Source organism: Mesoplodon densirostris, chromosome 18 (assembly GCF_025265405.1).
Source record: "Mesoplodon densirostris isolate mMesDen1 chromosome 18, mMesDen1 primary haplotype, whole genome shotgun sequence".
Lineage (NCBI taxonomy): Eukaryota > Metazoa > Chordata > Mammalia > Artiodactyla > Ziphiidae > Mesoplodon > Mesoplodon densirostris.
The window spans coordinates 18368780-18383394 of NC_082678.1; the positions used below are offsets into that span (position 1 = coordinate 18368780).

Genomic DNA, 14615 nt, shown 5'->3' on the forward strand with positions numbered 1-14615 from the left:
GAGTACTTTTCTCTTTTAGTCATAAATTGCCTAAAAATAATTTCCTTTCTCTTCAGAGGCAGATTTTTGGCATTTGGGGCTTTTTTCTTCTTAAGTAAAGACTGCATTAGGTCATATTCATTTGTTTTTCTTTTACATCACCCCCCCCCTCCTTTTTCCTATTAAGTTTCCTTTCAGGGAATGTTTATTGCATCATTGTTTGTAATATTGAAAACTGGAAGCGAACAAGTGTTCATTGGTAAAAGATTAGTGAATACATGATGGTCTGAGGTAGACGTCTCTAAAACGGAACCAGGGATCCTTGGAGACATGATCAGTTCCAGGGAGGGGACAGAAAAACACAGCATGAACTTGGAATATCTTGTGGTGCCAGAAAGTAAGGAGGAAGTGCTCAAAAAAGTGATGGGGCAAGTCAAAAGGACACAGGAGCCAACTGAGGGAGTTCCCAGTGGCCAAATCCAGGATGCGATGTGTGTATATGATCAGGCCTGAATTTAATAGCAAATGTTAGCAAATTATGTACCTTAAAAAAACTTTTTGTTGAAATTAATTATTTATTTTTATGAATGGATTATAGTCCCTTTTACAGACTACTGGGAATTACCCAATACTTTACAATTGAAGTAAGATCCTTTAATCTCGTATGCACTGGGACCATATTTTCTACAGCAAAAATGTGAGTGCAGATATGGGGGTAGTTTAACAAAATCTTGAAATTAGAATGGTTAGAAAATCTAGGATACATAGTTGATATATACATACATATATATGTGTGTATATGAATATATACGTATGTGTACCCCCGACACACACACACACACACACACACACCCATACCCATATCCGGTCTATCTAAACCGGCAGTTCCACATTTGGCCGCCAAGTGGCGCTTTGCTGGTGTAAGGAAAACGAGCAAGGAACCTGATGAGCACCAGGATAAACGGTAAAAGAGGCGCTTGCTCTGTATTCATATGAGCCTTGATCGCCAACCCCCTGGGGCCCATTGAAAGAGTTCCTCTGGCCGAGTGGGTACTATACTCCCATCCTGGGCTTGAGGTGTTTGGGATTTAAATTATTCTGAGATTTAGGCTTATTTTGGCGCGGACACAAGCAGGCCGGTCCTGGGCGGGGGCGGGGCGGCGGTGGGGGGAGTGCGCTGCTGGTACCTGAGTGCAGGGCGCCAGATGCAAGCTCTGTTGTGGGCCCCTTACAGGTGGAACTAAGAGAGGCGTGCCTGGTCCATCCCCGAATCCAAGTTAGCATAGCGCTCAGGGCTTAGTGAACGTGTTGAATGAATTGGTAGATGTCTTTGTTCTTTGAAAATAATTTAGAGGAGAAACCACCGTGCTTTAGGAATATCTATCAGTAACACATATTGGAGCATCTTGGGCAGAAGGTAAACAGTGATGAACATCTCCCCTGCTTCTGCTGGCAGTGTTCTCTGACGTCACACCCTGAATATACCTTTGTGTCTTCTACAGGTGCTGTTAGCTCTTACAGACAAAAGGAATTTGTCATGCAGTGCTCCAAGAAAGCTTTCCTCTGAGAAGACCTTAGATACTCCTGTTAAAATTTAAAAGGAGTGTGGCATTAGGTATGCTTTTGTATGTACTGCTGCCTAAGCATAAGGGTGTAATCCAGAGAGTTTCGACCAGCCTCTAGAACCTGAACAGGATTCGGTACCTTTTGCAGTGATCTTTTAACGTTCAGACTCTCTCCACACTCAACTCAGGTACCTGGAACACTCCTGGGATCAGAACATGTAACCTTGCCCTGCTGTAGCCAAGGCAGCTGCAGGACAAACAGTGTGGCTTTTGGATTCAAATCCTGGTTCTGCTACTCATTAGCCCTGAGACCTTGAATAATTACATGAATCTTTTGAGTCTCAGTTTCTTTATCTGCAAAATGGGGGTGTTAATACTGATATTCTTCATTTATCCAGTCAACCAACATATTTCTCTTCAGACACTCCTCCAAGAGCTTACAGTCTGGTGGGCATGGCTCACATGTCTATTAGTGTTTAGAATATTAAGTAAGAATGTATCTAAACCAGAACTCCATGGGAGTGATGATAGCACAGGACATGTGAATGCATTTGCTGCCACTGGACTGTGTGCTTAAAAATGGTTAAGGTGATACATTTCATGTTATGTATATTTTATAAATTAAATAAAGTAAAATGAAAAAAAAATCTAAAGAACCCAGCATGATGCCCGGCCCATAGTAAGTACTCAGTAAACATTTCCCTATGTTCTCTTTTTTCATGGATGGGCATTGGCAAGCTGTCATTGCAACAGTTACCCAAATTTTACCCCATTAAGAGGGCTTTCTTCTGGCAGCATTTCTGCTTAGATGAATAGAGTAGAGGGACCTGAGCCTTAATTCTCTGTCAACACATTACTGACCCGGCAGGTTTGGGCCACAAGTCCCTGAGCAGACCTGATTTCATTCTTTGCACACTAGTCTTTATAAGCCTGTCTTCATTATGAAAAGTGAAAGAGAATCCTGGAAGCTGTTTTTAAGGTCCTTCATAAGGTGGTGAGAGTTTATTTACTCCAGGATGTTGTCTGAGAAACGGGAAGACGTCTCCTAAGCCCATACTGAGCTTGAGGCAAGAAGTGAGGATACGGCTTGCAGAAGGCCTGTGGGTCCTCCTCCATCTGTGCGCCTGGTGGCATGTTGTGTGCAAGACAGAAAAGGCCACTTCTTCCCGTTTACTGACCTAGTTGTGCCAGGGCGCTTGCATCTGAGAAAAATAAATTCTGTCTGATCTTTCTTTTCATCACTCACTCCCTAATGAGGTACAACTGGGGCTGAGAAAATTACGGTTCCAAGGTCATAAGAAAGCAAGTGGAAACTGTGGATGTGAACTGAGAAACGGTTATTGATGCTCTTCTGAGCACAGTGAATGACCGGTGAGCGGCTCCTTCAGGGCAGTGCTTGGACCTGAGTCCATCCTGACCTTCATCTCCTTCGGTCCCAAGAAGATGTTACTTTGCTTTCATGTCACACGTATCTGTTAGCATAGGAGTGAAATCTCTGGTCTTGAATTGAAAAGATACTTTTTTTTGCTCTAAATATAATACAGTAATGGTGCGTGTGTTAAAGAGGTACTGTAGGCAAACAAAAAAGTTCATCAGTGCCTTGCTAAGAAAAAAGAATGAACAAAGACATAGGTTAGTGTTTTCAGATCTTTTAATAACTGGTACTTCAATCCCTTCGTCATCTCTAGGTTAAGCAGCTGTATCCAGGAGCATCTTAGAGAAAGATGGAGGTAGAATGTGTTCAAACTCCAACTCTTCTCCTTAAAACTTGTGGAACTTTGGAAGGTGTTACTGAACCTGTTGCTATGTCAACGTCCTTATCTGCAAAAAGGGAACAACCATCTCTCCCTCACAGGATTGTTCCAAGGATAACTAAGATAATGTATGTAAAGAGCTTAGCATAGTGCCTGGCACCTAGTAAGTGCTCAATAAATGATCGTTTTAAAAGCAAAGATCACAAAGAAGCTTAGAGTCACGGTGGGCTAACCTGGCCTAGAGAGGTAGGGGAGGCGACTCTAAGAGCAGAGTATTTTCTTTAGTTTGCCTCTGTTCCTGCTGTTTCCTCTGTCTTCCCTGTCATCTCTGAATTTACAAATTACGTTTATCCTTCAAGATCCCAGATCAAATACCACCTCCTCCATGAAGCCTTCCGGATTACCTCAGCCAGAAGCGATCACTTCCTGTATCGTTGCCCTTTCTGTGGCATTTCTGTTTAGTGTTACAGTTATTTGTGTAACTGTATCATCTTCTTTATAATGCTGCTTCCTGAAAGAGCAGGACCTTATCTTTTCCACTTTAAGTCTCTCTTTACACCCAGCACTGAGTGTTGCCGGTAGACTCTGGTTGGGTACATGAACGGCCACTAAGGCTGAAGCTTTGGTAGGTAAGAGCCTACAAACAGGATTAGTTTCTCCTAAACGGATTTTCATCGTTTTCTTTTGGCGGGTCAGAGGGTAAAGAGCTAAAAATGTAAGTGTGGATTTATTATGCTATAAGGATAGTTTATATATGTAAACAATTGATCCCACGATGCCTTTCCCTGAGCAGTGAATAACTTGTGTACCATTCCAGTTATCATCAAATGTAATATTCTAAATGGAAGGTGAAGAACACTAACTCCCCCCACCTTCCTTTTGTTTTTCTTTTTTCTTTTTGCGGGGGAGGGGAGGATATAGAGGGGAAAGGGCAAAGAGTGAAGGGAAAACCTCTATTTTTTTTTGGACTCAGGTAGGAGTTAAGGATAACTCCCAAGTACCCGTGCAAATGAATATGATTAACTTCACTACTCCAGAAAAAAATTTTAATCCCAAAGTCATTTATTTTGGCTTTAGAATAGACAAGCATTTGTGTTGGGTTTTCCTGCCTAATTACTTTTTACTTAAGCTTATTTAAAAATTGTTTAAAATTCCTTTAGTGTGACAGCCCAGCAAAGGGGGTGGGGGTGTGTGTGGAGAAATGGGCCACAGATGGGATCTGAACTAGGATTTCAGCTTTCCTGTATAAAAGCCTCCTGATACGCTGCAAGCAGGAGAGCAAAGTTGGAATCAGCTTTCCGGAGAACAATTTGGCAAAATAGTTTTAAAAGTCTTAAAAATATGCTTACTCTTTGATCCAGTAATTCCACTTCTAGGAATGTCTTAAGGAAATAATCAAAGAGGCACGCAGAAATGTAGGGACAAAGCATTCACCACATTTATATCAGGAAAAAAAAAAAGTAAAACCAACTGAAAACACTGAATAATGTGGAATTGATTAAAGTAGGCCCCTGTCTCTAATGTGTGTAGTTATACTGTCAAATTATAGGCTTTAAAACATTTGCCACATCTTTCTAAGTGAAAGAGAGACAATAAAATAGAAGGTACAGTTTGAAACAGTGCAGAGAAATAGAGGCGGGGGAGGGAGGGAGGAGGTGGGTGGGTGGATGGATGCCTATCCAAAAAGACACATTCTGCAAATGTTAACTTTGGTATCACTGAGTGGTGAAATTATGGCTGATTTTGTACTTTTTTGTGTTTTTCAAGTTTTCTGCTTGAACGTGTATTGCTTTGTAATCAGAAAAACCACCTATCATATATTTTAAAAGAATATATGTTTAAGGTGAGAATTCCCTGGCAGTCCAGTGGTTAGGACTCCACACTTCCACTGCAGAGGGCCTGGGTTCGATCCCTGGTCGGGGAACTAAGATCCTGCAAGATGCTCCACATGGCCAAAAAAAAAAAAAAAAAGAATATGTTTAAGGTATCAATGAAAAAATAAAATGTTGCTACACAATACCCACAAAGCAATCATCTGAATGCACAGCTGACAGTTTGGATTAAATGTATTTTCTTAAGGGTCACATTCATACACATGAAGTATCAGGGATCACACTGAATACACAAAATCAGACGTACCATAGGTTCAATTATGTTTCCCAGGTAAAACAGCAAAAATCTGTGAAGACACAGAGTTTCATGTGGACGTCCTGTTTTCTGAGACCAGCATGAGAGGGTAGACTCTTCAGAGCTAGGAGGACCACGGTTTTGCAAAGCTCCAAATACTAGTGGGTCTTCTGGGAATCACATGTAAAAAATGTTTACTGCCTGAATGACATTATAAGAATAGCGGGAACATTTTAAATCACTCTTAATCTTCTCAAAGCAGTTCCCAATGAAATGTTTTACTGTGTCCCCTTTCTTATCTCCTCATTGTTATCAACTCACAACTCCAAACCCACATGTTTAAACAGGGAAAGAGAGTGAAAGCATAAGGTAAATGATGGACAACCACAAACCTTTGACGACCCCAAAAGAGCTCTTTGGCTCACTTTTTTTTTTTAAAAAAACTCTGCTTTATATGATCAGCTGTGGAGGAAATTTGTTCTTCACTGTTTGCAGGCCTCCACTCTGTACACATGATGGGGTTCTCTTGTGTTTGCAGTTCCTAAATTCTTCAGACACCATGTGGCTTCACTGAAGGAAAATCCTTGCAGGTCCGGCTCCCCGTTGTGTAAGGTCAGGTGGAAAAGCCTTTTGTGATTAACTCGGCCACCGTGTGTCCCTTGGTATTTGGAACTTCAGTGGGAGTTTTTATTAGGTGTCCGCATTTTGAATGCTGACTCACGTAAGCTTCATCTAATGGGAAAAGCAGATAAATGTAGCGCTTTGGACACAAAGTCGGATCCCAGCTCTCCCACTAGCTGTGACCTCGAGCAGGTCCACTTACTATGGTTATCCGTCTTTCTAAACACAGTCTTCTCCCACTTTGTTTCCGACACAGTTTCCTTACGCTGCCCCTCCTCCCCAAGAACCAGTGAAGACTCTGAGAAGCCTGATCAACATCCGAAAGGATACACTAAGACTTGTCAAGTAAGTTCAAGTTCCCAGCCGGCGGGGGCCAGGTTCCAGGGGCCCTTCTTCGTGAAGGGGCAGCCAACTCCCCAGGGGACCCACAGAACAGTTTCTGCCAGACCCGGAGCCCAGCCTCTAGGCCTCTGGGCCGTGGGCTGCTTGCATGAGGGGTCTCCGCACCTAGATTGTTCAGAACTTTCTCTGATAGTCAGTGTTTGGGAAGAACTTTCACTCTCCTGGAAGCTGTCATGATTACCCCGGTATGGTGAACCTTCCAGAAAAAGAACAGTTGGAGGAGAAAGTGAATTCTGCAGATACCTCGACAAGCCGGTGTGAAGATGGGATGTTTGAACTTGGTGCAGGAAATCCTTATTTTATTGCCTATATTTCCTTTTTGATTTATTCTTTTTTTTTTTTTTCTTTTTGCGGTATGTGGGCCTCTCACTGTTGTGGCCTCTCCCGTTGCGGAGCACAGGCTCCGGATGCGCAGGCCCAGCGGCCATGGCTCACGGGCCCAGCCGCTCCGCGGCATATGGGATCCTTCCAGACCGGGGCACGAACCCGTATCCCCTGCATCGGCAGGCGGACTCCCAACCACTGTGCCACCAGGGAGGCCCTCCTTTTTAATTTATTCTTAATCTCATGTGCCCTTCCTCTGGTGCACTGGGTTTGTTGTTTAATCACCAATGTCAGTACTAATTATCATCAACATCTGCCTTCTTTGTGCTGTCCCTGAGATAGCACGATTTTTTTTTTTTCTTTTTTTTTTTTTTTGGCTGCATGGCGAGGCTTGTGAGATCTTAGTTCCCTGACTGGGGATTGAACCCGGGCCCCCTGCAGTGGAAGCACAGAGTTCTAACCCTGGACCACCAGGGAAGTCCCAGAGATAATGTGACTTTTAAACAGATGCTGCTCTCCAGATAGCAAGTCTGTCTACTAAGACTCACTGGTTCCCTGGGGAGACAGATTTGGTTAGGGCAAACCAGAGGTCCCACATTTTTCTCAATTGACAAAGGAAGATGACTCGGAGACCATTTTATGCTTGTATAGATCAGGGAGTTTATTTCTCTCTGATCATCTTTTTAAAATATAACCACTTCGGGGACTTCCCTGGTGGTCCAGTGGTTGAGACTTCACCTTCCAATGCAGGGGGTGTGGGTTCGATCTCTGCTCGGGGAGCTAAGATCCCACATGCCTCGAGGCCAAAAAACCAAAACATAAAACAGAAGCAATATGGTAACAAATTCAATAAAGACTTTAAAAATGGTCCACATCAAAAAAAAATCTTAAAAAATAAATTTTTAGGAATAAAATATAACCACTTCATTGAGATATAGTTCATATACCATGCAGTTCATTCATTTAAAGAGTACAATTCAGTGATTTTTTTTTTAGTATTTATTTTTTTATTTGGCTGCACCGGGTCTTAGTTGCGGCAGGCAGGCTCCTTAGTTGTGGCATGCAAACTCTTAATTGCGGCATGTGAAGTCTTAGTTGCGGCATGCATGTGGAATCTACTTCCCTGAGCGGGGATCAAACCCGGGTCCCCTGCATTGGGATCGCGGACTCTTATACGCTGCACCACCAGGGAGGTCCCCCAATTCAGTGATTTTTAGTTATTCACAGAGTTGTGCAACCATCACTACTATCTAATTTTAGAACATTTTCATCACCTCAAAAAGAAACCCGATACTTATTATTACCCGATACTCATTATTAATCATCCCCCATTTCCCCCCGAAACCCCTCTTCCCGGCCTAAGCAGCCACTAATCTGTTTTGTCTCAGTTTTTTAATATTTTATTTGTCCCTGAGGTTTTCAACTGCCTCCCCAGCCACTCGCACCCCCGGGGTCAACCCTGGGGACGGCGCAGCCAAGGGGAAACTCTTTTGCTACAGAAGAATCTGCAACCGGGCGTCCCCCCTCCACCGGGGAGTTCCTGCCGCAGCAGGATAGATGGGGGCTACTGAGGCCTCGGGAGCCTGCCAGCTGTCAGCTGCTCCGGCCACTTGTTTCTCTCATCACATATGGTCTGCTCGCGTATTTGATGGAGATGGATTCAAGGGTCTGAGCCCCCTTGAGGTCCTGGCCTCGGACGTGGCAGCCTGGCTGCAGCTCTAGAATAAAATGAGGCAACTGCTCTGAGCTTCTGGTTCTCACCTGTAAAATAGTGAACCAACCTTACCTTTCATGGCTGTTGTCAAAATTAAAGGGGATAATGAAAGGGAAAGCACCTGGTGATCAATAAATGTTAAGGGCTTCCCTGGTGGTGCAGTGGTTGAGAGTCCGCCTGCCAGTGGAGGGGACACGGGTTCGTACCCCAGTCTGGGAAGATCCCACATGCCGTGGAGCGTCTGGGCCCGTGAGCCATGGCCGCTGAGCCTGCACGTCCGGAGCCTGTGCTCTGCAACGGGAGAGGCCGCAACAGTGAGAGGCCCGCGTACCACAAAAAAACCCCAATAAATGTTAAGATGAAGGGTGAGTTTTGATTTTGTTTTTTCTGAGATGGGACTAAAGTAAATTCTGATTCTCAGATTTCCAGGTAAAGATGGAGGATTGAACATGTACCTTTGCTTCCGCTCCAAACCCCACTAAACAATAATGAGTATTTTTAAACAGCACAAATCCACAAAAATTGGGAGAGTGGGAAAGGAGCAACGGCAACAAAATTTTAGAAGCTGGGGATTCCCTGGTTGCGCAATGGTTAAGAATCCGCCTGCCAATGCAGGAGACACGGATTCGAGCCCTGGTCCGAGAGGATCCCACATGCCACGGAACAGCTAAGCCCGTGCCCTGCAACTACTGAGCCTGCGCTCTAGAGCCTTCGAGCCACAGCTACTGAAGTCCGCGTGCCTAGAGCCCATGCTCCGCAACAAGAGAAGCCACCGCAATGAGAAGCCCACACACTGCGACGAAGAGTAACCCCCTCTCACCGCAACTAGAGAGCCCACACGCAGCAACGAAGACCCAATGCAGCCAAAAATTAATTAATTAATTAATTAAAAAAAATTTTAGAGGCTAGAAAAAGGTGGTGAATGTTAAATAACTTACTAAACCTGAGAAATCAGGATCCTGAGCAAACAGAAGGAAAAGCTGAGAATCACTAGTTTGTACTGTGGTTTCCCCCAGAAGGCTCAGGAATTGGCAGTTCCAGGTACCTCTGGACATCTTGGGGGTGGGGGGGCTAAAAGGAGGGGGGTTAGTGGAAAGTCTGCTTGAGAGATATTCAGATCCCCCCTCCTTTAGACTACACAGCCAGAACTGCCCTCCCACACCCTGGCAAAAGGCTAGCAGACGATGCTCACTGGAAAAGTTCAAACAAAGAATCTCTGGACTTGGGGGACCGAGGCACAGCTAAGGGCTGGACTCAGTACTGAAATCAGGGGGTTAAGTGAATTCAGAAACGTTGGATTCTGAGCCCTCCAACCTGCCCCCCAACCCCAACTCTAAGCCCAGAATGCCAGCAGCCAGGCCATTGTTAGAAGAGAGGAAAACTGTTCTTTGGACAATCAGACTCCCCCAGGTGGGAAGACCAAAGAGACTGGTTTTGGAGGTCCCTCGCCAGACCCAGGTGAGTCCCCAGGGAAGCCTAGCATCCCCAAGCCCCACCATGCACTCAGTTCCAATCAGGATTTTATTTTTTTTTTTGGCCACGTGCCATGAGGGATCTTAGTTCCTTGACCAGGGATCGAATCCATGCACCCTGTAGTGGAAGCGTGGAGTCCTAACCGCTGGACCGCCAGGTAAGTCCCCATGGACCACAATTAGGGGGTTTAAATGTCTTAGTATAAGCAGAAAACCAAAGGTTCTCAGATGTATAAGGAACGCCTATCATATGAAAGACAATTGTAAAACAAGCCAACGGGAAAAAAGTGGAAATAAAAACTATGCAGGAAGAGGAAACCTTGATTTGTAGCCTCAGAGACATAGAGAAGATACTACCTTCTTATTTCACGGACACAGTGACACAAATCTTTTAGCAAATAAGGCTCTCAGAGCTTAAAAACATAGAAATGAAAAAATCAATAGAATATCGGAAGAAAAGTTGAAATGTTCTAGGAAGTGGAGCATAAAGGCAAAGATATGGAAAACAGAAGAGGAAAGATACGAAGAATATAAGGTCCGTTTAGAATGTCCAACAGCCAACTAATGGTTCTAGAAAGAGAGAATGGAGAATATAGAAGGAAGGAACCACCAATGACGTACATAATTTAAAGAGTTTCTACAAAGGTCCACCGAGTGCCCAGCCCAATCGATGATGAAAGCGACCCTGGGAGCTAAAAGATAATGCAGCAATGCTCTGAAATGACTTTTTAAAAGTATTTATAGGGCTTCCCTGGTGGCGCAGTGGTTGAGAGTCCGCCTGCTGATGCAGGGGACGCGGGTTCGTGCCCCGGTCCAGGAAGATCCTACATGCCGCGGAGCGTCTGGGCCCATGAGCCATGGCCACTGAGCCTGCGCATCCGGAGCCTGTGCTCCGCAGTGGGAGAGGCCACAACAGTGAGAGGCCTGTGTACCGCAAAAAAAAAAAAGTATTTATAATCCAGAATTCTTTACTCAGCCAGACTTTTTTTTTTTTTTGGCCTCATGGCTTGCAGGATCTTAGTTCCCCAACCAGGGATTGAACCCGCATCCTCAGCAGTGAAAGCACGGAGCCCTAACCACTGGACCACCAGGGAATTCCCTCAGCCAGACTTTCAATGAAGTGTGATTGTATAATAAAATCTCTCAAAAAGTTTATCCCTCCAACACACCCCTTTTCAGGAAGCTACTGGAAGTTGTTCTCCAGCAAAATGAAAGCGTAACTCAAGAAAGAGGAAGCCAGGAGGTGCAGGAAGCATGCGATTCTCCGGGAGAGAGGCAAAAGGGACACACAGGGAGGTGGGGCAGGGAGATTTCAGGGTGGCAGCCATGTGCAGGTACGGAGGGATCAGGGACCGGATGGAGCAGGTCAGAAGGCTGCATAAGCGTCCTCAAAAAGGCAAGGTGCACAGAATACCTGTTACGTCTGAACATCGAGATGTAGACAGCCAAAGAGTTTGAATTTGAATTAGTGACTAGTGCATAAAAGACTAAGCAACTGGAAAAAAAGCAAAATGAGCACAAGCTCTAAGAAAAACTTATGCAGGAAAGGAAAAATAATTAGAGATTACTCTGTGGCTGAGCTGTGAATAATGTTGATGGACTCAGTCGTATAGACGAAGATTACTGAGCTAACAAAATCATGGTGTATCACATGGTGGAAGGGGTGTCCCTATATGGAGCGGAGTGAGGAAAGAGAAAGTCTCATTTCCATAGTAGGAAGTCAATAGATAATGCCTAAAACTGAAAAATTAACATGCAGATAAATGCCAAAATGGTCAGCTACAGAGGTAAAGACGGTTTCCTCTAAAGAAGAGGAAAAGGGACAGAAAGAGACCTGCTGGTTTTTTGTCACAAGGCTTGTGGAAACTATTTAAACTATGTGATTAGTAACTTTGATTAAAATTAAAAACTTTTTTTAAAACCTGGCAAATGCACAAGGATGTTAACTGTGGCACCATGAAATATCAGAAATCGCCTAAATGCCCCCTGATAGTGGTAACAAAGTGTTCTGCCATCGTTCAAAATGAGGATGGAAAGTGCATGATCACAGAGGGAAGCCCACAGTATATTCAATTAAAAGAAGAAAACAAGGGACTTCCCTGATGGCGCAGTGGATAAGACTCCTCGCTCCCAATGCAGGGGGCATGGGTTCAATCCCTGGTCAGGGAACTAGATCCCACATGCTTGCCACAACTAAGGAGCCCTCGAGCCACAACTAAGACCTGGTGCAACCAAATAAATAAATGTTAACAACAAAAAAAAAGGGAATTCCCTGGCAGTCCAGTGGTTAGGACTCTGCACTTCCACTGCAGGGGACATGGTTCCATCCCTGGTCAGGGAACTAAGATCCCACACAAAAAAAGATTACTTTTAAAATATTAATTTGCTACCCCCAAATGCTGAGTCTTTGTGGTTTTCTAGATGTGCCGAGGAAGTGAAGACCCCGGGGGAAGAGGCTGGCAGAGCGAAAGTCCACTACAGCGTGGAGTTCACCTTTGACACGGATGCTCGGGTGGCCATCACCATCTATTATCAGGCCACCGAAGAGTTCCAGAATGGGATTGCCAGGTAAGAACAAAGGACCAGGGGAGCCACGTCCTTCCTAGACAGGGTCTGTGCCTGACGTGCTCACCTGTGGAGGAAAACATTCTTTTTCTACACCCAGGTGAGAGCTGGTTCCTGAATTTGGATTTTCTTCTACACAGCCTTACTTTTTCACCTTTCCCCTTCAAACTATGTCATCTTGGTACAGTGACAGATAGCAGCATAGTCATTCAGGTCATCATGATGCTGTTAAAAATCTATTAAGCTGGACTTCCCTGGTGGCGCAGTGGTTGAGAGTCCGCCCGCCGATGCAGGAGACACGGGTTCGTGCCCCGGTCCGGGAAGATCCCACATGCCATGGAGCGGCTGGGCCCGTGAGCCATGGCCGCTGAGCCTGCACGTCCGGAGCCTGTGCTCCACAATGGGAGAGACCACAACAGTGAGAGGCCCACGTACCGCAAAAAAAAAGAAAAAAATGTTATCTATTCAGCCCACATATCCACAGAAAGGTAGCTTAATATATATATATATATATTTTTTTTTTTTTTTTTTTTTAGCGTTACGCGGGCCTCTCACTGTTGTGGCCTCTCCCATTGCGGAGCACAGGCTCCGGACGCGCAGGCTCAGCGACCATGCCTCACGGGCCCAGCCGCTCCACGGCATGTGGGATCTTCCCGGACCGGGGCACGAACCCGTGTCCCCTGCATCGGCGGGCGGACTCTCAACCACTGCGCCACCAGGGAAGCCCTGAATAGATAACTTTAATAGCATTACCAAGCAAGGGCAAAGGAAAGAGATTATAAAGAAGATCTTTTCTTCTCTTTTCTCTTCCAGTCTATACTGAGAACCTGTTGAGAACAGGCATGAGACAGAGGAAACTGTCAGATGGTAACTTTTGCTTTGCTTCCCACTTTGACCAACAGCTACATCCCCAAAGACAACAGCCTGCAGTCAGAGACGGTGCACTACAAGCGTGGGGTGTGCCAGCAGTTCTGCCTGCCCTCCCACACCGTGGACCCCTCCGAGTGGGCTGAAGAGGAGGTGAGCTGCCGGCTGGCGGAGGGGACTGGCCGCTGGGAGGAAGTGCAGGGCAGGTTCTGCCCACAGACCCCCAGGGCGTGGGAGCTACTCAGGACCCTGGCCAGCAGCAAAGGATAGGCCCGAGTACTCGAAGGCCATGCTCCCCTTCAGCCTTGTAACGTCTTCATGCCCTGGGAAGGATACATCTAATTTTTCTGTCCCAAACTAGCCCATTAACCCAGGATATTTTGAGAAAGCTGTGCCCAAAGGCAAGACCTGCAGGTTAGAAGCCTTTACATCTATGAGATTTTTTACAAAGAGACTGGTGGCCTTCAATTCCACAGACTTAGGTAGTTAACCAGGTTGATGGATGAAGAGCAGAGATGAGGTTCAGGCTTCCTGACGAGACCTCCCTTTCTGACGGATTACTGTGCCCTTTAAATGTGTTAAGTCCCTTTTTTTTTTTTTTTTCCTTTTCTTTCAGCTTGGCTTTGACCTGGACAGAGAGGTTTACCCGTTAGTGGTCCATGCTGTGGTGGATGAAGGAGATGGTACGGGTGCTTCCTGTCTTCTTTGGCTGCACACGTGCCCGTATGTAGCGTGCAGGCCTGGCAGCGCCTGCGGCCTCAGAACAACACACCTCCCCCGTGGGTATCAGGCAGTTCCCACATCCTCACGCATTCTTGCTCCCACGCTCCTCGGGGGAGAGTCCTGTTGGGTGACGTAACCTGCCCCTTCCCATGACAGCCAGAGGGTTCATTTTGCCAGACTGGGACCCAGGGAAGGTGAGTGGAATCGAGGTGTGTTGTTGGCTTTTTTCTTCATCCTTGTGCCTTTATTTGTTTCAGAGTATTTTGGCCATTGCCACGTCCTGCTGGGCACTTTTGAAAAGGTCAGTGGGTAATGTTATAGGGCCTCACTTTAGTACATGTTACTCTGTCTTTCCTGTGAGGACACGTGGAGCCCTGTTCGCTGGCTGCCTGGGCTCGGCAGAGTGGGTCCGACTCGGAGGCTGCGCAGGGAGCTGGGGGAAGCACCACACCGGGGGCTACGCCACCAACTTGCTGCATGACCTTCAACTCCTTAGGCCCCG

The 14615-nt window shown here is 45.7% G+C and overlaps 1 protein-coding gene across 1 annotated transcript in view; it reads left to right on the forward strand.

Annotated features, from left to right (window-relative positions):
• RNF157 (ring finger protein 157) overlaps nt 1–14615 on the forward strand; it is an 85459-nt gene that overhangs the window by 49180 nt on the left and 21664 nt on the right. Inside the window, exons 3-7 of the mRNA XM_060081540.1 lie at nt 6303–6391; nt 12380–12526; nt 13426–13543; nt 14007–14073; nt 14371–14414. Coding sequence (XP_059937523.1) covers nt 6303–6391; nt 12380–12526; nt 13426–13543; nt 14007–14073; nt 14371–14414 — 465 coding nt within the window. The remainder of the gene's footprint in view (nt 1–6302; nt 6392–12379; nt 12527–13425; nt 13544–14006; nt 14074–14370; nt 14415–14615) is intronic.